The sequence below is a fragment of the Drosophila virilis genome, chromosome 5 (genome assembly GCF_030788295.1).
Source record: "Drosophila virilis strain 15010-1051.87 chromosome 5, Dvir_AGI_RSII-ME, whole genome shotgun sequence".
In the NCBI taxonomy this organism is placed as follows: Eukaryota; Metazoa; Arthropoda; class Insecta; order Diptera; family Drosophilidae; genus Drosophila; species Drosophila virilis.
Genome location: NC_091547.1, coordinates 19,502,704 through 19,528,493, shown reverse-complemented (window position 1 = coordinate 19,528,493; position 25,790 = coordinate 19,502,704). Strand labels below are relative to the sequence as shown.

The 25,790-nt window shown below is 44.7% G+C and overlaps 9 protein-coding genes across 10 annotated transcripts; 5 read left to right on the top strand and 4 right to left on the bottom strand.

Moving 5' to 3' along the window:
- Nucleotides 1-115: 115 nt before the first annotated feature.
- Nucleotides 116-1,871, bottom strand: wash (WASH complex subunit washout). The gene has a single exon (XM_002049362.4). The coding sequence runs from the start codon at nt 1,784-1,786 to the stop codon at nt 221-223; it is 1,566 nt and encodes a 521-aa protein (XP_002049398.2). The 5' UTR covers nt 1,787-1,871; the 3' UTR covers nt 116-220.
- Nucleotides 1,872-2,024: 153 nt separating this feature from the next.
- Pcf11 (Pcf11 cleavage and polyadenylation factor subunit) lies at nt 2,025-13,931 on the top strand. Of its 2 annotated transcripts, none has more exons than XM_032437099.2 (12): nt 2,025-2,183; nt 2,841-3,100; nt 4,995-5,120; nt 5,192-5,410; nt 5,480-5,827; nt 5,885-6,656; nt 8,706-8,961; nt 9,027-9,147; nt 9,433-9,535; nt 9,604-11,988; nt 12,088-12,555; nt 12,627-13,931. In XM_032437099.2, the coding sequence occupies exons 2-12, from the start codon at nt 2,918-2,920 to the stop codon at nt 13,484-13,486; spliced, it is 5,841 nt and encodes a 1,946-aa protein (XP_032292990.1). In that variant the 5' UTR covers nt 2,025-2,183; nt 2,841-2,917; the 3' UTR covers nt 13,487-13,931. The 2 variants fall into 2 exon arrangements, with proteins under 2 accessions (XP_032292990.1, XP_015029751.1); XM_015174265.3 differs by having other exon boundaries at nt 8,691-8,961.
- A 295-nt stretch (nt 13,932-14,226) lies between these two features.
- On the top strand, nt 14,227-16,081 carry U3-55K (U3 small nuclear riboprotein factor 55K). The gene is made up of 5 exons (XM_002049364.4): nt 14,227-14,377; nt 14,439-15,232; nt 15,293-15,490; nt 15,553-15,689; nt 15,751-16,081. The coding sequence occupies exons 1-5, from the start codon at nt 14,318-14,320 to the stop codon at nt 15,987-15,989; spliced, it is 1,428 nt and encodes a 475-aa protein (XP_002049400.1). The 5' UTR covers nt 14,227-14,317; the 3' UTR covers nt 15,990-16,081.
- Nucleotides 16,082-16,164: 83 nt separating this feature from the next.
- On the top strand, nt 16,165-17,273 carry LOC6626092 (transmembrane protein 177). The gene is made up of 3 exons (XM_002049365.4): nt 16,165-16,362; nt 16,419-16,875; nt 16,938-17,273. The coding sequence occupies exons 1-3, from the start codon at nt 16,196-16,198 to the stop codon at nt 17,271-17,273; spliced, it is 960 nt and encodes a 319-aa protein (XP_002049401.1). The 5' UTR covers nt 16,165-16,195.
- A 211-nt stretch (nt 17,274-17,484) lies between these two features.
- On the bottom strand, nt 17,485-19,898 carry HPS1 (Hermansky-Pudlak syndrome 1 protein). Its single transcript, XM_002049366.4, has one exon. The coding sequence runs from the start codon at nt 19,688-19,690 to the stop codon at nt 17,876-17,878; it is 1,815 nt and encodes a 604-aa protein (XP_002049402.1). The 5' UTR covers nt 19,691-19,898; the 3' UTR covers nt 17,485-17,875.
- A 482-nt stretch (nt 19,899-20,380) lies between these two features.
- Nucleotides 20,381-21,593, top strand: Ciao1 (cytosolic iron-sulfur assembly component 1). Its single transcript, XM_002049367.4, has one exon. The coding sequence runs from the start codon at nt 20,491-20,493 to the stop codon at nt 21,484-21,486; it is 996 nt and encodes a 331-aa protein (XP_002049403.1). The 5' UTR covers nt 20,381-20,490; the 3' UTR covers nt 21,487-21,593.
- Nucleotides 21,492-22,459, bottom strand: Ercc1 (DNA excision repair protein Ercc1). The gene is made up of 2 exons (XM_002049368.4): nt 21,821-22,459; nt 21,492-21,762 (listed from the first exon to the last, which is right to left on the bottom strand). The coding sequence occupies exons 1-2, from the start codon at nt 22,400-22,402 to the stop codon at nt 21,574-21,576; spliced, it is 771 nt and encodes a 256-aa protein (XP_002049404.1). The 5' UTR covers nt 22,403-22,459; the 3' UTR covers nt 21,492-21,573.
- Nucleotides 22,460-22,507: 48 nt separating this feature from the next.
- eIF3m (eukaryotic translation initiation factor 3 subunit m) lies at nt 22,508-24,112 on the top strand. Its single transcript, XM_002049369.4, has 3 exons — nt 22,508-22,663; nt 22,798-22,977; nt 23,037-24,112. The coding sequence occupies exons 1-3, from the start codon at nt 22,619-22,621 to the stop codon at nt 23,973-23,975; spliced, it is 1,164 nt and encodes a 387-aa protein (XP_002049405.1). The 5' UTR covers nt 22,508-22,618; the 3' UTR covers nt 23,976-24,112.
- Nucleotides 24,037-25,554, bottom strand: O-fut1 (O-fucosyltransferase 1). The gene is made up of 2 exons (XM_002049370.4): nt 25,395-25,554; nt 24,037-25,339 (listed from the first exon to the last, which is right to left on the bottom strand). Exons 1-2 carry the CDS (start codon nt 25,501-25,503, stop codon nt 24,249-24,251), a joined length of 1,200 nt encoding a protein of 399 aa, XP_002049406.2. The 5' UTR covers nt 25,504-25,554; the 3' UTR covers nt 24,037-24,248.
- Nucleotides 25,555-25,790: the final 236 nt, after the last annotated feature.

The window sequence follows — 25,790 nt, the reverse complement described above, 5'->3', positions numbered from 1 at the left end:
CGTTGCAATGTCTTTGTTGTTATCGATACATATTTATCGATAAATTACGCATGCGGACATAAGCAAACCTCAGAAAAATGTTCCCGCGCTTTGCAACACTCAAAAATGTAATATCTCAATTGTTATGCTCGATCTGCCCAAAATGGTTTTTAATAATTTTTACTAATGCTTAAAGCAAGGCACATAGCTGGAACTAATTTAATTCTAATTCGATTTATTACTACTCCCAAGCGTCTTCATCGTCCTCGGAATTGCCCTCATCGCTGGACATGGAACCTTTATTCTTCTCTACTGGCGCCGCAATTATTTTCGACAGTTGCAGCATCATGGGATTCCCCGATTGATCGGCAGAATTTTGACTGCCCGAGATTCCCTTTCGGCGTAGCATGAGTTTATTGTGCAGATCCGCCATGAGATCACCACCTGTTGCAGCGCCGCCGGCTCTAGAACGGCTTGTGTTGTGCACATTTTGTGTGTCCACAGCATCCACATTGACAGGCGCAGCGGCCGGTGAACGTAAACGACCCCCGTGTACACCACCCGCGTTGCGTATGGCAGCCATTAGCTCAGAACGCGGATCGGCTGGTGGTGGTGCACGAGAATCTGGTATGCTTAAAGGTGTTTCCAACGACGGCGATATGGGTTTGATAACTCCATCAGTTGGCAGCTTGGCTGCTGGTTGAGCGGGTGGGGGTGGCGGCGGCGGTGGTGGTGGCGGTGGTGGTGGTGGCGGCGGTGGTGGAGCTTGTAGCATATTTGGTGGCACAACCGTTGGGTTACTTTTCCGGGTCATGTGCGTTTGTGCCGCTATTGCTTGCACCGTTATGTCCAAGTTCACAGGTACCTCAGCCGCAGGCTCCATCAGACCGGGCAATTCAGGCAAATCAACAAACTGATGCGACGGCGCAATGGGTGTCTGCTCCTTGACAGGCTCGTATTGCAAGTCATTGGCAATGCCCGGCAGATCGGGCAAATCGAGTGGCACATCTATCGCCGGCGCTGCCAGCGCTGCTGGCGTATAACGCAAATCGCCGGCGGGGGTTGCCAGCTTTGTGGTGCCATGAGCCAATGAGTGTGGCGCCGGCGCCAACAGCTCCGTACCAATCGGCTTTGGCTTGTGAACGGTGCGCTTGTGGCCTTGTGGCGGTAGGGCGCGCTTCCAAGCATTCAAATCTTCGGTGCCATTGATGCCGCCGCCATAGGCAAATTCGTTGGTATTAAAACGCATCAGCGCCGGCACCGATTTCGCAGCTGGCAAGCTCCCCAGGCCGGCTATGCGATTGGTGCGCTGGCGCTCCTTAACCAGTGGCGTCTCCTGCTGATCCTCGCCACGCACATGAAAGAATACCGAGTCAATGTCCGCGGCGGAGTTCTGCTCACTGGAAGAATCAGCATTGCGATTGCGATGCCGGCGCTGTGGCAGCTCCGTTGTTGTTGTTGTTGGCGTTTCCATTGGCTTCTGTACCAGCGGGGGAAAAGTGGCCGGTATGTTTTTTAATATGGCGCTGCCAGGAAAACGTGCGGGCGCAAAGATTTTAATAGACTTCTTGGAGCCAACGAGAGCATCAATTTTTGCCTGCGCACGCATGACACGGTCATTTATATGCTGAACCTTGGCACCATTTCTTTCTAATCGAGCATCGATGCGGCCGAAAATTGAGTTTATTGTTTTGTTTAGGCAGTCGAGCGACTGTGCTGCTCTGATTATAGTTTCCTCGTGATGTAGATCCGTTGGAATTATCGATACCTGGTAGGCGCTGTGCACATATGTTTCGCTCTCGTCCATTTTTGGCGAAGTTTGTATATGAAATTAAATTAATTATTTGGTTTGGCCAGATCTATCGCCCCTTTGTTGTCCCTATCAATCAACAGCTGGTTGTTCGGAGCTGTGCTGCCAACTTGCCAGTAGAAAGTTGACCCAATATCGATATTAAAATTGTAAATCGTTGCGATATTTTTGCATGCCACATTCTCACGTACTATCGATATCAGCAGTATAATCGCGTCAATGTGGTTATTAAACTCAATTCGCATCACTAGTGCACACTCATCAAATTCATCGCAGTTGTTACGTGAAAAAGTTGTCAAAGGCTGATTTTGTTTAGTTTAAAAGTGTTTAATAAATATTTTTCACTTCATTAAAGTGCGTTAAACGAATTGTACAAATGTATTAATATTAAAAGGTATGTTTGCCAGCGTGTCGTAAGCGTGCTAATTGTATTTTTTATAAGTAAACGTGTGCGTGTACAGTATAAACGTGGCTGCAGCAACAAAAATGTGGGAAAAAATATTAAAATGCAAAGTTCAGCAAATAATTCAATTATCATAAGTGTCTATTTGGCAATTTTAAACGTTTAAAGTGCATAAAATATAGAATTGTCTGAGAACAATGATATTTGCAACAGTGAAAAAATGCGTGTTTGCATGTCTGGTGGCCGCCATTTTGAATATTTGCTGAGAAAAAAACTTCCCCTAGCCCCGTTGCCCGTGTGTTTATTGTTTGCCCATGAACAGTATGTATGTGTATGTACATATATATATATAAATTTATTTAGTTGGCTGCGTGTAGTTGTTTACATGTGTTTTGTGTTCATAGGTGCGAAGCCACATCAACAATTACTTTATGTAGGCATTATTGTGTGTATTATTTCTTTGTTGTATATGGTCATAAAATGTTTGTGTTTGACCACATGACTAGGGATGTTTGCGGAAAATGTATATATATATATATGTTTGTGTGTTAACATATATGTATATCATATGCGGTGTATAAATGAAGCATATTTGCTAAATATTATTTTATTCGTTTTATTTTTTTGTTGTTAATTTTTCAATTTCAGCTAACAACTGCATTTTTTTGTAAATCGTGATACGGAATATAAGAGAAGCCACAGGAATTCAAGAAGAAAGCCTGATTATGGATCATATATTCCAATCGTATCCGGAGGATGCACGCCGCATTGGCGAAGAGTATTTATCCAGTCTAACGGATTTGAATTGCAATAGCAAGCCGCTCATCAATATGCTCACCATGCTTGCCGAGGAGAATATCAACTATGCCCATGTCATTGTGCGCGTGGTGGAATATCACATCAGCCAGGTTAACAAATAAAGCATAATTACTTAAACAGCTACAACACCCACACAAATAGACCACACACACACACACACACACACACACCCACATACATACCCACCCGACATACTGAAACATATACATGAACAAAGTGATCCGAGTCCTGCGCACGAATGCCGCCCGCCAATCGCACGGCAGTTGTGTTAACATATGATCTCCATGTCCAAAGTGTGCTAGGTGCCTTAGGGAAAACACGATAGTTCTTTAGTTGAAAAGCCATCAATAACGACGAGTGTTCAAAATTTATAACACGGTTGCCACCGCTTTAGATATATTACAAAAAATGTGATGATTACGTTACTGAATGTAAATTATACAATCGTATTTCGTATTCTGTTCGTAAAGTCTTCAATCTAAATTGAAGGTAGATGCTTATCTTTGTACATTTAGCATATTTGCACATAGAGACTATGGAAAGGTGAAAATGTTGGTATATATAGATGTAATATGTGATAATAAGTACAGAAGACAATAAATTTTAGAACAAATTTCCCTTTTTCCGTTAAATCTATCAAATATCTGAGGTTATTCATTTGAACCTCTTACGGCAACCGTGGTTAAGAAGGTCTGACAGATAAGAGCATTTATATATGGACTATATTCATATATTTTCTTTCTTATGGTCTTATTTAAAAAAAAAATAAAGAGCTGTCAGTAATATCGATGGACTTTTCGCCTTAAGAATGTTGTGTTCAAAGCGTCATAATACATCACAGATATATTACACTCTTAAACCAGATTTTCTTTGATAATATCTCGAAGCACACGTTCTCTTAAGATAAATTGGGTTGTTTGACCAAAAAGAAAAAAAAAAAACCAATAGATGAAGCGAAACTAATATCTATTGGTTTTTTGCATTTAAACTGTAAAATAGAAACTAACGTAATTCAATTTACAAATTTTACTTGGGCTTTAAGCAGAGACTGATTTATCCTCTACAAGGTAAGACTTTTACTATATACTTCTATTCTTCTTTTTCCTCGATACCTTGAAGTATATAAAATACACAAAAGAATCGAAAAGAAAATTGCAATAAAAGAGAAAATACTTAAACAATTGTCATCAAGTTGTCTTTTATTTTATACAAGAAATAAACATTGCTTGAAATGAAAAACAAAAAAAAAAAAAAAACAAACAAAACATAATAACATATATCTGACACGCAGCGATTTGTGTATATCAAAAGAAAGAAGAAATTTTGGCAAGAAGGATACTGAAGCAAAATAAATCAGTAATGTATAAAACTTCAAAAGTACACGGCATTAACTCTTTAACCCCTTTAATACCTCTACGTTGTGCACCTAGGTGATATTATTCGATACCTAACCACAAAGTCTGTTGATATCCTAGGAGGATTATGTCTCGAAATCTAGATTTTTAAAGATTTTTTTTAATTTAACATATTAAATTGGTTTCTTGAATAGTTATGTACATATTATTTTCTAATGAAACAAAGTGAAATCAGAATTAGAATACTTTCGTATAATTAATTTATACAAAATAATTTTGAACTCGAAAAATGTTGTATTTATGGTTTGTTTTAGGGCGTTTCTTTTGTTGGGTTACATTAAGAGTTCCACAAATCGGTAGTTAGTGCCCCTTTCTAAGTTATGTAGTTCTTTGGCTAATGCTTTGCTTTGCTCAACTGCCCCCACCTACAACATGGAGATGCATTTGTGTGCAGCAGCTGCCGTTGTCGTCGTCGTTGTCATTGTCATTATGATTGTCAATCGTGACCCAGGACTAAGTGAATTGATGTTGATGATGATGTGCCTCAATCTGTGTCCACACACTTCGCTAGCGACGTTGTAGAAACTTATGTTCTATTTATTCTTACCTATCTTACCAAATCAAACAGGTGCCGCCCGAATTCAAATTGCCCATACTATATTTAATTGATTCAATAATTAAGAATGTGAAAAGCAGCTACGTTCAGTTGTTTGGGCAATGCATAGTCAACATATTTCTCAACGCCTTCGAGTCGGTAAGTCACAAACTTATCACTAAAAGTAATTGTAAATTAATTAAATTAATCTTTGAAACCCCAAAATTTAGGTACAACACTCGCCATCGCAGGTGCTGGAGAAAGTGCGTGAGCGCATGTATCTGCTTCGGCAGACCTGGAACGATGTGTTCCCGCCATCCAAAATGTATGCTTTAGATGTTAAAGTCAAACGTCTGGACAACAATTGGCCGATTACTGCCAAACCAAGTCAGCCAAACAAAATACATGTTAATCCTGCCATACATGTCAATCCCGATTTTCTGAAGACGGTAGGTCTAGAGGCACAAAACAAACAAAGCCCAGATGAGACAATTAGCTAATCACGTATGTATCTATAGGGCATGGTGCCTATGCCCGTGAACTCGGCCCTGCCTGGCGACATGGAGGAGATATTACAGGCCAAAACTCGTGAGCTGCTGGAGCTCAAGAAGCGCAAGCTGGAACTTGAATTGGAGCAAACTAAAATGCATTTAAAGGAACAGGAGCGTCAACTAAGTCAAGCAGCAGATGCCATTGCTGTAGCGCCAATCGGCATGCCTGCTCCCGTATCCGTACTGCGTCCACCAGGCATAGAAACTGTCATACCACCCACTGTGGCGCCTCCCATGTATCCAAGCGGCATGCGCCATGTGCGTCCCATGGCGCCTGTTGCGGCTGGCGGCATGATTCCAATAATTGGACAACCGGTAGGTTATGCTTGAGTTAACATAAGTCAAACCTAGCTAATATCTGTTTATTCGTAGCCTTTTGCCAACAAGCCAAAGGTGCATCCGGTTAATCCGGCTATGCTCAATTCGGTGCGTCCGCGCGATCCGCGCCTGGCACGCCAAATGCAGCCGCAACAGTCAGCACAAATGGCAGCGCCCATGCGTGCACTGGATCCGCGCCTAGAGAGCCACAAAGCACCCGCTGCCTCCAGCTCCTCAACAACAACACACAAATCTAGTCGATCGCGCAGCAAATCACCGCTGCGCAACACAGGCAGCAACCGCTCCAGCAAGTCAAGCAGCAGCAGTAATCATCACAGCTCCTCAAGCAACCGCAAGCGAAGCGAATCTAAAAGCTCAACTGCCTCAACATCATCGTCCGGCTCAGATGGCAGGCACAAGGGCGGCAACAGCAACAGTGTCTCGCCCGTCAAGCGAACGTCAAGCTCTCGCGACAAGCATTCCGCCAAGGAGCATAACGAACGCAATGCACACAATGGCGGCTCGCCGGCAAACAGTAAGCGCAAGAGCAGTTCACCCGCTAGCTCACCAGCCAAATCCAAGCGCAATGCCACACAAAAAACTATAAGCGGCCGCAGTAAAGCGGGTGGCTCAAGCAATGCGCGATCGCGCAGTCGATCGCCAATTTACTTGGACGTGGACATGCGCAGCGTGGAGCGCAGCAAATCACCAGAGCCAGCGAAGACAATACCAGCTGTAGCAGTAGCTCCAGCAGCTGCACCAGACGCCACGGCCACAACAGCGACAGCTCCAGCTAATGCCGTCATCGCAAATGATTTAGAGAAACGTAAGAAACAATTTTTAATTCTAATCTCACACTTGTTAGCCAACAGCCAAGTCGATCTCGACATGATTAGTAACACATATAACAAAGTAGTTGAAATATGCAGAAATTACAAACCAAATTGGCGGCACCCAAGGCTCAGGCAAGAGGGTCAGGTTGGGGTTGTTGTGGGCATGGGTGTTAAATGTTGATCCCATTGGAAAAGCTGCTTCAGACAGTTGATCCCTCATTTGTCCAAAGAAATAATAAGCAAAGTGCAAAAAGCTCTAAATCTATATCATTAAAAAAAAGCTTTGAAATCAAAGCGTTTGCTTAAAGCTGATTGAAGCTCTATAAATGAAAAGGTTTTAATATAAAATTTAAACAACTTAACGGATAACGTAAAAGTTAAATTTCTAGTTAAATATTTTAAAGATCTCATTCGTATTGTTACACTTAAAACTCAAAGCCTTTTCTTGAAGCTTCCTCAAGCTCTTCACAAACTAAAAAAAAAAATTACTTTTGCGCTTTGCTTGAAAAAGTTTTGGACATACCTATTGATGATAACCTCTAGGTTATTACTTTTTCTGTCGTTCTGTATTATTTTCCAATTTTCTCGACCGTTTTCTTTGGCTCGAAGGCGTTGCATCGAATTGTTTGGTGAGTTATTTTCACTCGTTGCTTCACTTGAACTATTTTATAGAGGCTTTTTAAATTTATATTTCCAAAATTGAACCGAAACTATATAAACCTATGATAATTATGCAAATTTTTTTTTAATACTTAAGAGCAAATACCAAAAAGTTCAAATTAAAGATAAAAACAAGAACTAAAAAACAAAATCCAATAAAATGCGTTTGAAAACCTTTTGCATTCCAGTTGTTTTAATTAATGCAAAACGTAGCCAGGTGCCGCCTTTGGTGTAATTTTAAGTCTATTTACTTTGTGTAATTGTAAAAAAAAAAAAAAAAAAAAAAAAAAACGTATTTAAAAACCGTGATAAATACTTGTGATGAAATTGTTGTAACTGATAAAAATGATATATGCTCCATATCAGTTTTGATAAAAACTAAGAAGAAATAAAGACTGCAGTTTTAATTTGTTGTAAACGTCTGACAAACAAGAAAAACAAACCCCAAACCAAACGTAAATAATTTTTAACTTTTGACATAAACGTAAATATTTTATAAAACAGCATTAAAAAAAGAATAATAATAATTGATTTAAGCGTATTGTGTAGTTGTATACACGATATATGTCTCGCTAAATATGTACATATATATTTGTATATGATATCATTTACTTTACTATTATGATTTATTTTTGTATTTGTAGAACGGCACTTTTAATTCGTAATTTCAATTTGTAGACCCTAGTTTTTTTTTTTTTAATATTATTTTATTTAACCTAACCTGTTTCCTTAACGGAACCAACTGCAAATTGAATAGTTTTTTTTATTTTGTTATGATTTTCCACTAATTTTTCTAGCTCAATTGCTGTGTCTGGTGTATGTTGATGCCCCGCCCATATTTATGATTTTTGAATATTCTTTTAAAAGCATTCTTATTATAATTTTCTTTAAATCCTATTTTGATTAGTATTTTGTATATAGGCCCTATAATTTTTAATCTTTGGCACAAAAGCTCCTTTTTTTTTGTTTGCTGTAAGAACTCTGTTTTGCAAGCATAAAATATCAATTTCTAGATACATTTCACATACTTGAACCAGGCCCACGTCTGCCTCCAGCTGCTTCCAGCTCGCCGCATTTAGATGCATCTTGCAAGGACGTCGATTTGCGGCCATTTGCCAAATTGGCCGAATTGTCGGCTACTGTCAGGCTAGCAACGCCGCCGCCACCGACCATAATAATCGGCAAGCAAGTGCCAGAATCGACAACACCAGCAACCGTGTCAGATAGCAGCCGCAATGAGAACAACAACACCAGCAGCACAACAAATGCTAGCAGCGCCTCCAACGCAACGAACAGTTCCTCCAAATTGCCCACAAAAGTGTCGTTCAAAATACAAAAACCGTTTAATAAATTAGAAAAATCTACAGCGAATTTATCAACAGCAACAATGCTAACATCAGCAGCAACAACAACAACAACAACAGCAGCAGCACCACCAGCAACAGTCGCCACGAACGCGTCCAGCGTCAGACAATCCTCGCCAGCGCCCGCGTCATCGGAGTCTCTTGGCAAGCAGCTGTCGCAGGGCGCCGGTGAGAAGCGTTCGGCGGGTCAGCTGCCGCCCGAAGGCGATACCGATGAGGAGGATAAACAGCAGCAACCACAACAGAAACGCAGCAAATCCACCAAACTGGATGCGTAAGTACAGACACAACTTTTAAGTTAACCCAAAGCTAAATGTTTGTTTCACTATTTGTTTTCAGTCTCTTTGGCAGCGAGGATGTGGATTTGCGACGCGAGCTGCCTGTCAAACCTACTACTATTGTGCCAGGTGGCGTTATTGTCGTTGAAGATGACTCTATGGACAATTGGGAGGCCAATAAGGTGTGTATAGTGTAATATACTTTTCTGGTTCAAAGTGTTTATATGAAACATCGTCGGAGAATCTACCATTCATTTATTGTTCATGCTAAGCCTTAATATTTCTTGAATCGAAGGGAATTAAACTTTTTAGATTAAAAAAGGAAGGATTATTTGGGAAATTTCAGCTTGATAGCTCTTAGGCTTTTCATTGAGCGTTTCTTATCTATCAGTCAGTCGGTCAATCATTTTACTAGTTGAAGCAGTATGTATTTGTATGGTTTTAAAACTGTATCCAATCTTCTTTAGCAAACTGCCAAACAACCTTTGTCGCCCGTCAAAAAGCCCACGCTGGATGAACTACGCGCCAAATTGGCCAAGACTGTGCGTCACAACAATAAGCTATCCAAGGGTAAGTCGTTGGGCGGCATAATTTCGTTCGGTTCAAACTTATCACATTCATAAAACCCCCCATCACAGAAAAATCCAAAGAACATCCCATGGCACAGCGTCTCAAGCAGCTGTCGGAGCTAAAAGCCAACGATGACTCGCAGGAGGCGCACGACGAAAAGATGCGCACGATTCTCAGCCAGGCGCAGGAGATGTTCGAGAATCACGGTATGAATCAGGAACAATACAAAGAGCTAGTCAGCAAGGTGGTGGTCATGAGCGAGAGCAGTAAGTTGAAGGAACGACGCCGCGAAACTGCCGATGATGAGGATATGGAACGGAATGCTGCACGCGATGCGGTGCTGCGCAAGCGCATACCCAAACTGAAGGGCAATGAAAACCACGCCTCCAGTTCGCCGCGCAGCGATGGTGAGCCACGTTACGAGGAGCAACTGATGCCGGCACAGGCCATGCCCGAAAAGCCACAGCAGCCGCCCAAGCAGAAGAATAAGCGTGACGGCAAGCGGCGTAAGCCTAGCAAATGGGGCGAGCAGGTGGATCCGGCGGCAGCACAGCGAGCCGCTTGGCAGTTGGCCCAGAACAACAACAACAATAATAACAACAACAAGCGCATGACAGGAGGGAATGTGGCAGCCGGCGGCGGTGGTTTCCGCGGCATGCCCTGGCAGCATCCACCGTTGGTTATGACCCAAACTGCGGTGCCACCACCACCGCAACCGCCCTCAATGCTATCAATGCCACCTGTGCCGCCGGTAAGCATAACCAAGGCTATTAATTCATTGGATAATCCGATGGCGGATGTGGTGCGCAGCATAACCATCGATGGCGGCAGCAAAGAGATACGCTTTTATAATCAGGTGGCCATCATATTCATGGATGGCGATGAGCCGCACGAGATTGGCTTCCAGCATGGCCAGCGTGCCATCTACATTGATCACAATGAGCCGCTGGCGTTGAGTTTCAACGATGACTACAAGCCCTTTCAGTTGGATGGGCAGCTGCATCGCATACGCTTTGGCCATCCCTCCCGTGAGCTGTATATCGATGAGCACTGGTATGAGATCTACTTTGGTGGGCCGCCCGTGTCGCTGCCAATTGGCAACAAACTGCACGTACTGAAAGCGGAGGGACCACCGCCGAATGTGGACATAGGACGCGTGCGCCGGGATCTGGTTGTAGGCAAAATCAACATGATTGTCGATGCACACACAATTGTGCCACTCTTCCTGGACGGGCGTCAGCAGACGTTCCATTTGGGCGCCGAGCAGCATTCGCTGCAGTTTGTGGACAGTTTCCTGTATGCGCTGCTCGATGGGCAGCTCCAGAAGCTAGAGTATGGCGGCTTGCCCAAGAGCATGAAGTTAAATGGTGGTCGCAATTGTTTCATACGTTTTGGCACATTGCCCAAAGGAGTGCAAGCGGGCAAGGCGCATGTTCAGGACATGGTGTACATTAAGACCGAGGCACCAGCGGAGCCTCCACAGCCACCGCCACTGCCAGTGCCCGTGATTGCAGCCGCAGCACCGCCAGCAGTTCCGACGCTCGAGCAGCCAGCAGCTGCTCCAGCTGCCACAACAACAACTCCAGCTCCAGCAATCCCACTGCCCGTGGCCGCAGCTGCTCTTGGTAATCTCAATATTGATGAGCTCTTCCAGAAACTCGTCTCGTCTGGCATAATTGGTGGTGCAGCGACATCTGCCGTTGCAAGCAGTAGCGGCGCCGTCAATGTACCTGCCGCAGAGACGAGCTCCAGCTCCAACAAAGATGCTAATGCAGCCGCAGCATCTGTGCCTGCTGCAGCGCCCACGGAGCCCATTAAGCGCATTGAACTTCACAAACCAGAAACAATCAAGACGCGACAGTCGGCTGTTATAGCCACTCTATATTTGGGCATGCAGTGCAGCAGCTGTGGTGTACGCTTCCCGCCTGAGCAGACCATCAAGTATAGCCAACACTTGGACTGGCATTTCCGACAAAATCGACGTGAACGTGACTCGACGCGCAAGGCAACGTCCAGACGTTGGTTTTATGATCTCAATGATTGGCGGCAGTACGAAGAAATTGAGGATGTGGAGGAGCGTGAAAGAAACTTCCTGGAGGCGCAGGGTCAGCAACTGGGACCCGATGCTATCGATGAGGTGTCGCAGCAGCGTTCGCTGGACTCACCCGTGCCCAGCTGTGCCGCTGGCACGGATGATTTGGATCGCAGCTGTGACATGTGTCACGAGAAATTCGAACAGTTCTACAACGAAGAGCTGGAGGAATGGCATCTTCGCTCGGCTATACGTGTGGACGAGAAAATCTATCACCCGCTGTGCTATGAAGACTACAAGGCGTCTCTTAATCCGCCGGCGGCAGTTGTAAACGATTCCACGACCAATGGGGATATGGATATGCTCAATGCCAGCGATGACAATGCCATGGATACACTTATCAAAGTGGAGGATGACTCGGGTGAGTTTTAAGTGAAAGTTAAGAAGTTCATTAATGAGTGCTACCAATTTAAACGATATCATGTCCATACTAATTCACTGCCTTACCTGCGCCTCACAGATGATGCCAAGAAGACATCAACCATGCTGCTGGATGACGACGATGACGATGTCATTGTGCTGCCTAATGAGGAGCCGAGTGTTACAGAAATTGTCGACGACGATGATGATGAATATGTGCCGATGGCTGTGACTGCTGAACCAGAGACAGAGGCGCCAAGTGAGAAGCCAACAACGTCAGCAACTCCTGGCGAACAGGAGCAACAGAAGGAACAACAAAAGGATGAAGAACAACAACAAAGGGCAGAGAATGCCAATGAGTCGGATGTAGAGATACAAGAGCCAAACATTCCCTTTACTGATTTGGACACCTACGTAGAAAAAGAGCCAATGCCAATGCTCAATGTTAAAATCAAAGAGGAGCCCAAAGATGATGACGAAGAGGACGAAGACGACGGCTTTGAGGATGTGGGCACGGTGGTGCAATTGCTGCCACTGCCAGAAGATGAAATATCTATACTAAGCAGTGGTAAGTACTCTTATTATAAATATATATATTTCCATGCTGATTCTAATTGGACATTTTTTGACTGTGCCCAGAAACTCAAACCCAGACCATCGATTCAACCGCCTCGCCGGTAACCATGGAGCGTCCCGCCTCGGTAACATCGCTTTCTATGACGGCTAATGAGGATGATCTGGAACTGGAGCCAAGCGCTGCGATGGCAGGCAACAGCGAGGCCGATTTTAATGGTGAGAATCCACAGGAGACGCATAATCTGAGCGCAGCGGGACCGGCGCCGGCGTTACCTTTGGCTAGCATAGTTAATAAAATAAAAATAAATATCACTAAGAATACAAGTAGTAATAGTCATAATAGTGCCTCAACAACAACGACGACGTCGGCAGCGGCAACGGCAGCAGCAGCAGCAACGGACTCGCAAGTGTCGGCAATAAGTGTAATTGGCGCCACAGGAAATGCCGATGTGCATCAGCAGCAGAATTCCATACAAACAATTTCCACAATTCCAGTGCTGTGCGGAGGCAATACGTTTGTGCCGAAGATTGCCACCAGCAGCAGCAGCAGCTGTCTTAATGCGCCGCCTGCAAACATTAGTTCCATTTCGGTTATTGGCAGCAGCTACGGCAGCAGCAGCAACAACAACAACAACAATAATGTCAACTCACGTTTGCCCACACTAGCAGCAACAACAACAACAACAGCAGCAACAACATCGCTGGGCGCGCCAGCAGCAGCAACTGGCAGCAGCAGCAGCAGCGGCGGCCCATCAACAACGGCGGCCGCTGCGCAAAAGTCGATAACACCACCACCCGCTGCAGTTGAAGCTGAGCCGGAGCCTGTTATCGAACTGAAGCCGGCGCTGCGACAGGTGACGCTCAAGAAAACGAAGAAAGTGCAAAATGGCGTCGAAACGTCGGGCCTGTGCTCGATCATGTAAAAGTGAGATTGGGCACACGCCCATTATTCCTATTCTCACTTAATGTGTTTTTTTTATAATTAGCAATCTTAAAATTTTAATTTAGAACGTTACTTAGTTTTAGGCAATTACAGACGTGCGGTCAATAGCGCGTTATTTGGTTCTCTGTAGGTACCTAACCTTCCCCTCCACTCTCACAAACCAAACCAAACCAATCAACCAACCAACGCCTGCCGCCTGGGCAGCGCACAGAGCGCAACACTTAATTTATTTTTATTATCATAATAATGCAAATAAAAAGAAAAACTTACACAAAACGAGAAATCAACGTATACATAATTTGTGATAATTTTATAACACTCGGGAGAACATATTCAGTTAGACAAATCCAACTTGATTCAACATTATAATTCATGTAATGCGTATTTGCTAAATTTGAAACAATAAATGAAAAACGGAATTCAAACCATTTGATTTAATTTATATTAATAACCATATATATATTATATTTAAAGTACTTAGTTATTTCAATAAACGTACGGGCAATAACAATAAACAACAATTTTTTTATTCAATATACGTTCAGAGAAATACTGCAAGTTGAGAATATTTAGCAAGCAATAGCAAGACGATGAATTTAAATTTTGAATTTACGCTTTGCGCGCCTTTACAGTGCTACAAAACGTTACGTTGGTTGGTATTGGCACTTGAAATATCATATCATAGCAGTCAGCCTGTTACACGATGCACACAGCTGATGTGTTAAACAATGTCTAAAAAATACCAAGCGCGTTATACTATGCACGTGGGCCTGTTTAGCGTTTAAATTTTTTAGAAATTACGATTCATAAAATGTCCTCATCGTTTTTTTTGAAACCAGGCGCCGCCAAACAGGCCAACAAAAAGCGCAAGGTAAGCCAAATAACTCAAAGAAATACACACAAAACTCAGCACACGACAATTCACATTATAGTTTAGCGCAACAAAAACCAAAGGCGGCGCTAAACCGGGTAAAAAAACACAAAATGCAACAGTTCCAGGGCCAAAAAAACAACGACGTGCCAAAGTGGACGACGAGGAGATTGCCAGTGATGATGAGGAATATAACAGCGACACTTTAGCGTTCTCCGCCGACGAAGAAGAGGAGGAAACACCCCAAGACAAACGTTTGCGTCTGGCCAAGCAATATTTGTCTGAAATTGAGAAACAAGAGGCAGAGCGCGCCGAGCATCGCGAGTTGAGCCAGAGTGTCGAGCAGCGTCTACAAACCGAGTACTTGGATAGTGTGGGGCGATTGCGTCGCAACATAGCTGCTGGCCTCCAATCGTGTACAATCCAGAGTGTGCTCAAGCACAAGGTGCACCACACGCCGCTTTGCGCCCTGGCTCTGAGCGCAGATGGCAAATACCTGTACACGGGCGCAAAGTCACAATATGTACTCAAATGGTGCACGGAGAGTGGGAAAGTGCTGGACAGAGGGGATGTGCTGCCGCATCGCGAGGAGCCCGAAACGAATAAAAAGCGCCGATCGCATGTCATTGCCATTTGCCTGTCCACCGACATGAAGTATATGGCATTGGCCGAGGGCGGCCCACACATACAGATATGGTGTCCACAGACCATGAAGCATGTAAAAACATTTAAGGGGCACAGGGATAATGTCACGGGTCTGGTATTCCGCAAGGGCACACACGAGCTGTACTCGGCGGCCAAGGATCGCTCAGTGAAGATTTGGTCTGTGGATGAGTTGGCATACGTGGAAAGTTTGTGAGTGTGCGCCACAAAGCAATCTAGTTTGGATTCCAATTTAATCACAATTAAATATAGGTTTGGACACCAGACTGCTGTTACGAGCATAGATGCACTGAGTCGGGAGCGTGCTATAACCGCAGGCGGTTCAGATTGTTCGTTACGCATTTGGAAGATTACCGAAGAGTCCCAGCTGATTTACAACGGACACAGAGACGGCATTGAATGCGTCAAGCTGATTAATGATGAGCATTTCGTCTCTGGCGGCGTTGATGGGTTAGGACCCCAAATGTTAATAGCTAATATATTATTAATACATACGCTCATACTCTTTGCAGTGCCATTAGCTTGTGGAGCGCCTTGAAGAAGAAGCCAATTTGCACAACGCAACTGGCGCATGGAAAGGGCGAGAATGGCGTAGCCAACTGGATAACAGCCATTGCCGTTGTGGTCAATACGGATCTGGTGGCAACAGGTGCGGCTGCAGCACTTAAACAAATTTTACGCCTTAATTTAAAATGTTTCTTGTATTTTAGGCTCTTGCGACGGCTGTGTCAGACTGTGGCAAAGCAATCCAAATGCCCGCAAGCTGCAGCCGATTCAAACAATATCCATTGCGGGCTTCATAAATGGCCTGACTTTCAATGCCGATGGCACCAAGCTGTATGCGGCCGTGGGCCAGGAGCATCGGTTGGGGCGTTGGTGGCGGCATAAAGCTGCCAAAAATAATATAGTTGTAGTTGACATTAAGTTACAAAGCACAGCCAGCTCGTAAGTTAAATGTAAGCTTTTAAATAAACTTGTTTATAGAAGAAACGCATCGAGTAACGTGAATAAAAATAAATGTTAAATCATTTTTGAAACAAACGATTAATCGATTAATCTTGCCATGCACATCGATAAATGGCAAGCTGAGTATAAATATCGCACCTCTTCGATGTGGCAGTCGGCCGATAAGTTGTGGTTACAAAACAGACAAACATGCAGAAGAAAGCCGGTGGCGGCCTTTTATCCTTTTTTAAGACCGAAAATGGACGTAAAGTGGTGTTCTATGCGGCGGGCACGACCACAGCTGGACTTTTCATAGCCAACTTTGTGCCACACACATTCGGACTGAAATATTACCGAAATTTTGTCCAATGTTATCAGTGCGTTAGTGTATTTGAGGAACATGGTGCCCATACTTATTTTCTGCTTCACACAGGAATGGCATTGAACGTGAAGTTCCGGAAGCAGTGCAGCAACGTGTGAGTCAGGCAATGGACAAGCTGGAGATTGATCCGCGTGAGCGCAAGTTCGTTAAACCCTTTACTGTATTTGGATTCGATCTGTTCCAAGCGGGCACCACAAAGTATCGCTTTGGCGCCGCCCTGGGCATACCCGTAAACTATGCCTATGGCAGCACTGATGAGATCAAGCGGGCAGATATACGCTTTCGCGATCAGCAAATCGATTGGACCTCGGACAGCGGCAAACTGTTGGAGAAAGCTATTGTCTTGACGGAGGACGAGCAGGTGTTTGGACTATGCAAGGCCATTCTGCAGCTGCAAACGCATCGCGTGCTTTTGAACTCTATATACCCCAGTCTGAGCTTCCTCATGGTCTACACCGTGGGACACTTCTTGAACCTGCGTCTCAATCTATTTGCGCGTCATGGCAGCGTATGTTTTTCATATGGAATCTTTGTAGCACTTGTTAATCGTTTGCGTTTCATAATTCACAGATGCGTTTTGTTTTATACACAATTTTGGGCTTGTTCGGCGTGGGCAGCTGGTCTTTCATGAAGGACGTTAATCAGGTGGTCACCGATGCGGACATAGACAAGAAACTTGCAACGCTGGGTCCACAGTTTGTGGCCGCCGGCATTAGCTACTATGATAAGCATTTAAAGAAGAATATTGCCCTAAGAAATCTCATTGGAGACAACACCTACACGGCTCTGGGCAATGAGAACTACATGCTGCGCCAGAAGTCTATGCCATTGACGGCGCGCAAGTCTTTCTTTGAGGAAAAATGGCAGGAGCTACAAAATCAACAGGAAACGGCGGCGACACAATAAACATGTAAATAGTTAATAAACGTTTGTTGAAAAAATCTATTGTTATAAGAAGAAACTACTTTTAGACCAAACCGCCTGAAGGAAACTGTTTTGGTAAAAATTTGTTTTCATTCGAAGAAGACCCAGTCAGAAACATAAAAATGTGGCTACGTTTCTAAATTGAAACTGAATGAAGCAAAATCCTTAAAACCGTAAACCGAAACATCAAGAATAATTTTTAAGGATTTATTCGTTAACAACTAGTTACGGCGACCTAATGGAATACCAAAATGTATAAATTATGGCTAGAATAATAAAAATAAATAAACAAAAATCGCAAAAAAATAACAATCAAAGCAACTTTAAAGTCAATAACTTTCAAAAGACAATAACGTTTGATACCTTCGGACTCAATTCAAGAAATTGTTTAAAATAACATTAAAGTTCAGGGCATTTGCACGCAAATGAGCTCCCGCTATGACAATCCTATAGAGGATTTTATAGAATATTCGTGTGATATATCATGTCAAGAGACAAACGAAAGTTGACTAGCATCGTGTGGCATCTTTTAAGGGAATGTCAAAAAAAATAAATATATAACTAAATAAAACTTACAATGCCATTTAAAATGTTTCCTCGCCAACCACATCGCTGATGGTGGCCACCAAGCGGCGGGCATGCTCGACGGCACAGGTAGCCGTGACGAGGCCCAAATGTATGCAGTACAATTCATAGACGCGCACTTTGCCTGGCGACAGCTTGGGAAAGCAAAGCTCGGCCAGCTCGCTGTAGTAATCCATGGGCAGTGCACCAGGCTCGGCTGGTGTCTTCTGCCCATTGGCACCGGCGCCAAAGCCCGTGGATAGGAAATGCTGGTGCAAGTCCAGGGTGCATTTCAATATGCCACCCGAGAGATCTTCAAACCAAAGGAAATATGAGTAATGGAATGTGCGATCTTTCCACATGACTGTGGTTTGGCCCCTTTTTAAATAGCTGCGAGTGAACTCCACCATGTGCCACAGTTTGGACTTGGGCAGCAGCTGTGGACTGTTTTGACGCAAGTCCGGCGCCAGCATTTGACCGGAGCTGCGATTGACGTACATGAAATGCACCAGGCCTGGAAAGTCCTCCAAGTAAGCATCAATGGACATGTTGCGCGCCGCCTTGACCGCCAGGAATTCGGCAAATTCCAGCAGCTTGGCCTCAACCACAGCTGCCGAGTCGGCCAGCTGATCCAGCTGCTGATTGCTGGCGCTGTCGCAGCTGGCCAAGGAGAGCGTAAACAGTTGCTTCAGCTCCTCCACAAAAGCTGGCAAATTGGACTCGATGCGGACGAGCAGCTCGCGCTCGAAGCTCTTGAAGAATTCCACGTACATCTTGCGCAGATTCTCCCAACGTGCCGTAAACTTTTTGACACAGCTCTCCAAATCCTCATGTTTTTGCTTCAGATGGCGCTTAAGCGCTGTCAAGGTCTGGCTGACAAAAGATTCCAGACTCTCGTAGGCGGGCTTCAATGCATCCGCATCGCCCTGCTGCTGCACGGCCACAATTTTCTGCAGCACAAAGAATGTGTCATATATGGAGCTGGTGAGTGGCATGTGGCCGTACTCGATGATCTGCAGCAGCACCTGATGGCCATGAAGGCGCGACAGATGCACAATGCAGGGCACACAGCCAGAATTGACATCGTGTGAAACTCCTTGAAGGAAAACGGCCACAGCCCGTTGGGATTTCTGGGATTGCAGCGCTCGCGCTAAGATGGCCAGAAAGAGCAAATCGGCGGGCGCCAAGGGTAGCGCCTGGCGTGTGCTATTCAATGCCACCAGCTTATGTGAGACAAGAAGCAGGGCATGTGCCCGTTGCTGTCCGCCCGTTTGTCGCAGTTGCTCCAGCGTCGCATCCAGTGTCACGTGCACAGTGCGCTTCAGTTCCGTGTTGATTAGCAGCTTGGGCAGTGCCTCCAGCAAATAGGCCTGCTCCTCCTGCCACAGCTGCGACTCGTAACAGTTGAGGCACAGCGTCAGCAGCTCCTGCTGCATGGCTCCAGCCTGTACACCAAATAAATTGGCGCCGTAAAAGTAACGTGTCAGTGTCATGGCCACGCCCAGTTGGCGCATCAGTTGCTCAATCTCGGTTTGGCCAATTTTCAAAAAGGTGAATCCCAAGAGCTCGCCAAAGGCCAAATTGAAGCCATTCTCGCACTGAAAGCTCGCATAGGCATTGTCAAACTGACAGTGCATAATCCGCTGTGAGCTGATAATGGGACTGAATATCTGCAACAGGACATTGCTGTCCAGGGCGGCGCCGGGAGTCATTACGCTGCCGGCGGGCACCAAACCCTGTGCAATTGCTATATTGCATATTTTCTCCGTTAGATCTCCATTCAAATTTTGATAAGCCACATCGTTGGCGCTATTGAATACAATTAGACCGTTCATTTTCTTATCAGAAAGAAAAAAACGGCCAAAACAACACAATGCACTAGTTTTGTCTATTTGTACAGTTAATCCGCGGCGTGCGGCAAGCAGCGATACTTCGGCTGCCACGTAATTAAGTAAAACCAACCAAGTTCAGTGTGTATTTATTAAAAAGAAAACGCAGATTGTGGATTCAGTAGATGTTGTTTTAACTGTAAATCTTCGTGTTACAGTTCAGTGGTAATTTCTATCGTTTTGCAAAAGTATCGATAGTTTTAGGTGTGGGAAGCTGTTCTTGGCGCCAACTTTGAAAATTCAAATTATAGCTAAATACCTTTACTATGCATTTGGTTATATTAGTAAAGATGGAGTGGACCTTAGTATTAAACCAAAAACTGTTAAATCATAGTCTACATCAGAATTTAAAATAATGTATTCCTTGTACACACTTAATTTCTTGCTACTAGAGTTTGCCAATGATAAGAGCTGAGCGTTGCCATATAGTTGATGTATGCGTTCAGTTCCGTTAACGAATTAAATGAATTCCTTTAAAATATAAAAAAACACGCAGCTCTCCAGCTTGTCGAATATTTTTATTTAAAAACGTATATTTCCATTTTATATTTGCTGCTATATTAAGTAATTGAGTGTATTACTTTCATTTTCAAGTAGTGTTCAAAGATCAAAGCGATGAAACTAGTTCGGAACTGAACCCTTGAATAACATCTGTTTTTTGAGGACTTCACGCATGCAGCGTTATCAACAGAAATCAACATATATAATTAAATATATATACACCTTAAAACTACGCAACTTTAATTATGGTACGCCTTATTCTGGAGCACACGCTGCAGGGTCACAAAGGACGAATTTGGGGCGTTGCATGGCATCCAAAGGGCAATAGTTTTGCCTCTTGCGGCGAAGACAAGGCCATCAGAATATGGTCACTTTCGGGAAACACATGGACCACCAAAACCATACTATCTGATGGGCACAAGCGCACCATACGCGAGGTACGCTGGTCACCGTGCGGTGAGTATTTGGCCTCCGCCAGCTTCGATGCTACCACAGCCATTTGGTCCAAGCACGAATGCACCGCCACGCTGGAGGGGCACGAGAATGAGGTGAAAAGCGTTAGCTGGTCACGCAGCGGCGGCTTGTTGGCCACTTGTTCGCGCGACAAGTCAGTGTGGATCTGGGAGGTGGCTGGCGATGATGAGTTCGAATGCGCTGCTGTGCTAAACGCACACTCGCAGGATGTAAAGCGTGTGGTGTGGCATCCAACAAAGGAAGTCCTGGCCTCAGCTTCGTATGACAACACAATCAAGATGTTTGCCGAGAGCGCGCTCGATAGCGACTGGGACTGTACGGCGACGCTCAGCTCGCACACGAGCACAGTCTGGAGCATTGATTTTGATGCAGATGGGGAGCGTTTGGTTTCCTGCAGCGACGATGCCACACTTAAGATTTGGCGTGCCTATCATCCGGGCAATGATGCTGGCATTGCCACGCCCGACAAGACCACCGTGTGGAAATGCGTGTGCACCTTGTCCGGAGAGCACTCGCGTGCCATCTATGATGTGTCCTGGTGCAAGCAGACAGGCCTGATTGCCAGCGCTTGCGGCGATGATGGCATTCGCATTTTCAAAGAGTGCAGCGATTCCAAACGAGATGCGCCCACATTCGAGCTGCTAACAGCCGAGGAAAGCGCACACGAACAGGATGTGAATGCGGTGGAATGGAATCCAGTGACTGCCGGTCAACTGATCTCCTGCAGCGACGATGGCACCATCAAGATATGGAAACTGCAGGAGTAATCATATCTTTCTGTCCCGGTTTTGTGTATATAATTTAAGTATTTCCTATTGCCTTTTGTAATAAATAGCTGTTACAATAAACTGGCCTTATTTGCTAAGAAAGGGTTCGTGCAGCGTTTTGTACAATTTCTTGGCCTTGCGCGGTCCCAAGCCCATAACTTGGGCAAGCCGCTCCTCGCTGGCATTAATAAGATTCTCCAGATTGCCAAAGATTTGCAAGATCGTGACGGCATCCGTTTTATTCACTGGTTTAATGTTGGTCAAAGCCGCCACAAGCTGCAGAGGATGAAACCCAGTGAAATTACATTAAACTAAAACTGAACATCACACCCACCTTCTGATGCGGATTGGACTCAACGCGCTCCATAATCAAATCCGGCGGACGCTTCTCGAATTGCTTATATGTTTCTATGATTTTGCCAGCCTCCTCGGCGTTCCAGGCGAGCATCATCGTTAGATCTGCCAACAGCGAAATGCGTGTTAAGCTTTTCAGCGCATTGTGCGGCTCGGGCGTGTCCACCTGCACCAGCAGCACGCGTAGCTCATACATCTTGCCCAGCGCCTTGAGGCGTTGGCAAATGTAATCGGGATTCAAATTATGGTACTTGAGCGATAGGAACAGTATGCAGGAAGTACGACCCACCACATAGTCTGGTATAATATCATCACGAAACTCCAGGGGCACATTGAGAATGGATTTCAGTATGGGATTACCCCGTTGCTTGCTGTGCACCAAAACACTGTGAGGATTTGAAGGCGGCGGCTTAGCAGTGCCGGCAGCAGAACTGGTGCTGCTGCTGGTGCTGATAGATGCTTCTGTTGTTGTCGATGTTTGTATTTTCGGCTGCTTTGGAGCTGCGGGCATTTCTATTGAAGCCAAGACATCATCAAATGAGTCGTCGTTAAGGTCTTCCATTTTATAGCCCGGCAGTTTAACAAATTTCTCGAAATACAATTATCGTTATCGCTGCGTTCCTACAATCGATAGTTTTTCATACAACATGGCAACTCTGTTATTGTTTTGCCCTTTCCTTTCGAGTTGTCAATTCATCGACGACGACGACGACGACGTGTGCGTGCAAATTTGTTTATTCTATTTGCAAAAATATATAACTTAACAATCTATAAAACCATGGCTTCGCATCCGGTGTTTATAGATCTATCGTTAGATGAACAGGTAATGTTTACAATAATGTTTTACCGCGCCATCTGTGCCGCATTCAACATTAAAGTGAGGTTATGTTGGCAGTGGGTGCAAAAACAAATTTTATAAATACAAAATAAAATATAATGTATTATATATGTTAACAGGTGCAAGAGCTGCGCAAGTATTTTAAAAAGCTTGGCGCCGAAATCTCATCGGAGAAATCCAATAAAGGCGTAGAAGATGATTTGCATAAAATAATCGGCGTCTGTGAAGTCTGCTTCAAAGACGGCGAACCAGCTCAGATTGATGGAATTCTTAACAGCATTGTATCCATTATGATAACGGTATGTATATATATGTAGTGTATAACTGCCAGTAAATAGCTTAACAATAATACTTTCAGATACCTTTGGATCGTGGTGAGAACATTGTGTTGGCCTATTGCGAAAAGATGACTAAGGCGCCCAACCAGCCGCTGGCCAAAGTGTGTCTGCAGTCGCTGTGGCGTTTGTTCAACAATCTGGACACAGCCTCTCCCTTGCGCTACCATGTCTACTATCATTTGGTGCAGGTGGCCAAGCAGTGCGATCAGGTGCTGGAGGTGTTCACTGGCGTCGATCAGCTAAAGTCGCAATTTGCCAACTGCCCGCCGTCCAGTGAGCAGATGCAAAAGTTGTACCGTCTGTTGCACGATGTCACCAAGGACACCAATCTGGAGCTGTCTTCCAAGGTCATGATTGAGCTGTTGGGCACCTATACGGCAGACAATGCGTGCGTTGCTCGTGAGGATGCCATGAAGTGCATTGTCACCGCCCTGGCCGATCCCAATACATTCCTGCTCGATCCTTTGCTATCGCTGAAGCCCGTGCGCTTCCTGGAGGGCGATCTGATACACGATTTGTTGTCCATCTTCGTGTCCGACAAGTTGCCCTCGTATGTGCAGTTCTATGAGGATCACAAGGAGTTTGTCAACTCGCAAGGCCTGAACCACGAGCAGAACATGAAGAAAATGCGTTTGCTGACATTTATGCAGCTGGCCGAAAGCTATCCTGAAATGACTTTCGATACGTTGACCAAGGAGTTGCAAATCGGCGAGGATGAAGTGGAGCCATTTGTCATTGAAGTTCTGAAGACAAAGCTGGTGCGTGCGCGTCTGGATCAGGCCAATCGTAAGGTTCACATTTCCTCGACAATGCATCGCACCTTTGGTGCACCACAATGGGAGCAGCTGCGCGATCTGCTCCAGGCCTGGAAGGAGAACCTTAGCTCGGTGCGCGAGGGATTGACAAACGTATCATCTGCACAACTGGATCTGGCACGCACGCAAAAGCTGATACATTAAGAAGAAAATAAAAACAAATACCTAAGTGACGTCAAGAACAAATAATAAAAAAAAGCGCCGGTAAAGTTTTACATATTAAATTATTTTGAGGAATGCGTGAGAAATCAAGCTTGAATAAATTTCTAAGTAAAATCAAATACATATCTAATTAATTGCAACTTATCAAGTTAAATCATCCTAATCGGATTTGTTCTAGTCAGATGTGTGGAATACTTTCTAGCTTAAGACTAAATATGCTAAACTTTTTTGAGAGTTGTTAAAGATTGTCAGGCTTCATAGCTCCTCATGCGGCTTGGACTGTTGGCGTTCCTTTTCTTTAGGAAAAGACCAGAAATACGATGGGAATCCGTGAGTGTCCCGCTCACGTTTAACGAATGCGCTGTACGAAGAAATGCAGTTGCCAATAAAATGATTCGATTGTCCCAATATGGCCAAATCAAGATAGGGATCATCTTCGGGCAACTTGTGCACGCTGATATCCATGCGACTGAGCGCGTTGCTCAGCTCGCTTATCATATGATTCGCATCGGATGCCACAAAAACGGATTTCACCTCGTTCTTCGGTTGCGATTGACGCACATTTTTAATTATGCGCTTCAGCTGCCGCACAATTGCCTCCTTGGTGGGCATACACAGTTCCGTGTACAGCTCGCCACGCTCATTCTTATAGCCCAGGCACTGCGGCGATGCGAATAGCTGTTGACTGTCCTTGATATGCTCGCAGGCGCGCACCCAATCGATGCCATTGCGCAAATGCAGACCAACAAAAGCGCCGCGCGGCAGAACATTGCGTATAAATTCACGAGCTGCTTCTCTATACCGGGGACTCCATTTCAAGTACTTTTGCAATACGCGGTTCTCGAGCTGCACAGGAAAACTGGCGGGCGCGCCGGTAAATGCTAGCACGGGCCACTTATCGGCCGTATAGCTTTGCTGCCATTTGGTGGCTATGGCACTGTGATGTACATCGAAATGCAGTGGACCATAGAACTCGGAGGCCACAAAGTCAATGTTGTACGTGTCCCAGAATGGACCAAATGGATTTCCATCCTTGGCATGACAGTTGGGCGCATTCGGATCGTTCTTCTCCTGCTGCAAGCTCTTCCGCTCCATATAACAGAAGGATACGCGCTCCGAGGCGGGCCACACCTCGTCAGCCAGGTGGCTCATAAAGTCCGACATGAGTATGACGCGATGAAACTCCTGCAGCGGCTCTACCTCAAAGTACGTGTCGAATGGCACCTGTCGAGAGCGCAATTCACCCTTGCGATACTCCACCCATGGCGGCAATATAAGCGTGCGATTTAGAGCACGAGCAAATGCCAAGGAGCCCAGAAAATGGTCCGCCTGGTTGCCAAAGCGTCCTGAGGGGCAAAACATAAACATAAACTGAAAGCAAGAAACCCCATCAAAACTTACCCATACAGGGACAGTAGACTAAATAGCCATTAGGATCGCGCTCAAACTGCGCGTTTGTTTTTAATATTAAACTTGAAATTAAATAAATTAACAATTTAAGCCACTGCATTCTGCCGGCTTCGTGTGCAGTGTTGCCAGAATTTGAAAGGCTTAAAGAGCTATGTTGAAAAAAAAAACTGGCTATAAATGGCAAAAAAATTTAGTTACAAAAATGAGAATTAAGCTAAATTAAGACCAATGTGGCTAAATATGGATTTGTATTAATTAAATAAAGCGATTTCTACAAAAGCTATGCTAGTTTCTTGTATAAGATATGGCCATATTTAATATGGCAGCACTGTTTATATGAAAGTCGCTCCTAATCGATTGCAGACTTAACATGTTATCGTGCTGCCA

Bases quoted from the DNA above. Each gene is read 5' to 3' on its own strand.
- O-fut1 (XM_002049370.4), bottom strand. From the start codon at position 25,503: ATGCAGTGGCTTAAATTGTTAATTTATTTAATTTCAAGTTTAATATTA. The intron at 25,340-25,394 runs GTAAGTTTTGAT...TTTGCCCCTCAG, and splicing joins AGTCTACTGTCCCTGTATGG to GACGCTTTGGCAACCAGGCG.
- U3-55K (XM_002049364.4), top strand. From the start codon at position 14,318: ATGTCCTCATCGTTTTTTTTGAAACCAGGCGCCGCCAAACAGGCCAAC. The intron at 14,378-14,438 runs GTAAGCCAAATA...TTCACATTATAG, and splicing joins AGGCCAACAAAAAGCGCAAG to TTTAGCGCAACAAAAACCAA. The intron at 15,690-15,750 runs GTGCGGCTGCAG...CTTGTATTTTAG, and splicing joins TACGGATCTGGTGGCAACAG to GCTCTTGCGACGGCTGTGTC.
- HPS1 (XM_002049366.4), bottom strand. From the start codon at position 19,690: ATGAACGGTCTAATTGTATTCAATAGCGCCAACGATGTGGCTTATCAA.
- LOC6626092 (XM_002049365.4), top strand. From the start codon at position 16,196: ATGCAGAAGAAAGCCGGTGGCGGCCTTTTATCCTTTTTTAAGACCGAA. The intron at 16,363-16,418 runs GTGCGTTAGTGT...TGCTTCACACAG, and splicing joins AATTTTGTCCAATGTTATCA to GAATGGCATTGAACGTGAAG. The intron at 16,876-16,937 runs GTATGTTTTTCA...CATAATTCACAG, and splicing joins TATTTGCGCGTCATGGCAGC to ATGCGTTTTGTTTTATACAC.
- Ciao1 (XM_002049367.4), top strand. From the start codon at position 20,491: ATGGTACGCCTTATTCTGGAGCACACGCTGCAGGGTCACAAAGGACGA.
- Pcf11 (XM_015174265.3), top strand. From the start codon at position 2,918: ATGGATCATATATTCCAATCGTATCCGGAGGATGCACGCCGCATTGGC. The intron at 3,101-4,994 runs GTTAACAAATAA...CAAATCAAACAG, and splicing joins TGGAATATCACATCAGCCAG to GTGCCGCCCGAATTCAAATT. The intron at 5,828-5,884 runs GTAGGTTATGCT...GTTTATTCGTAG, and splicing joins TTCCAATAATTGGACAACCG to CCTTTTGCCAACAAGCCAAA.
- Ercc1 (XM_002049368.4), bottom strand. From the start codon at position 22,402: ATGGAAGACCTTAACGACGACTCATTTGATGATGTCTTGGCTTCAATA. The intron at 21,763-21,820 runs GTGGGTGTGATG...CATCCTCTGCAG, and splicing joins AGTCCAATCCGCATCAGAAG to CTTGTGGCGGCTTTGACCAA.
- eIF3m (XM_002049369.4), top strand. From the start codon at position 22,619: ATGGCTTCGCATCCGGTGTTTATAGATCTATCGTTAGATGAACAG. The intron at 22,664-22,797 runs GTAATGTTTACA...ATATGTTAACAG, and splicing joins ATCTATCGTTAGATGAACAG to GTGCAAGAGCTGCGCAAGTA. The intron at 22,978-23,036 runs GTATGTATATAT...TAATACTTTCAG, and splicing joins TTGTATCCATTATGATAACG to ATACCTTTGGATCGTGGTGA.
- wash (XM_002049362.4), bottom strand. From the start codon at position 1,786: ATGGACGAGAGCGAAACATATGTGCACAGCGCCTACCAGGTATCGATA.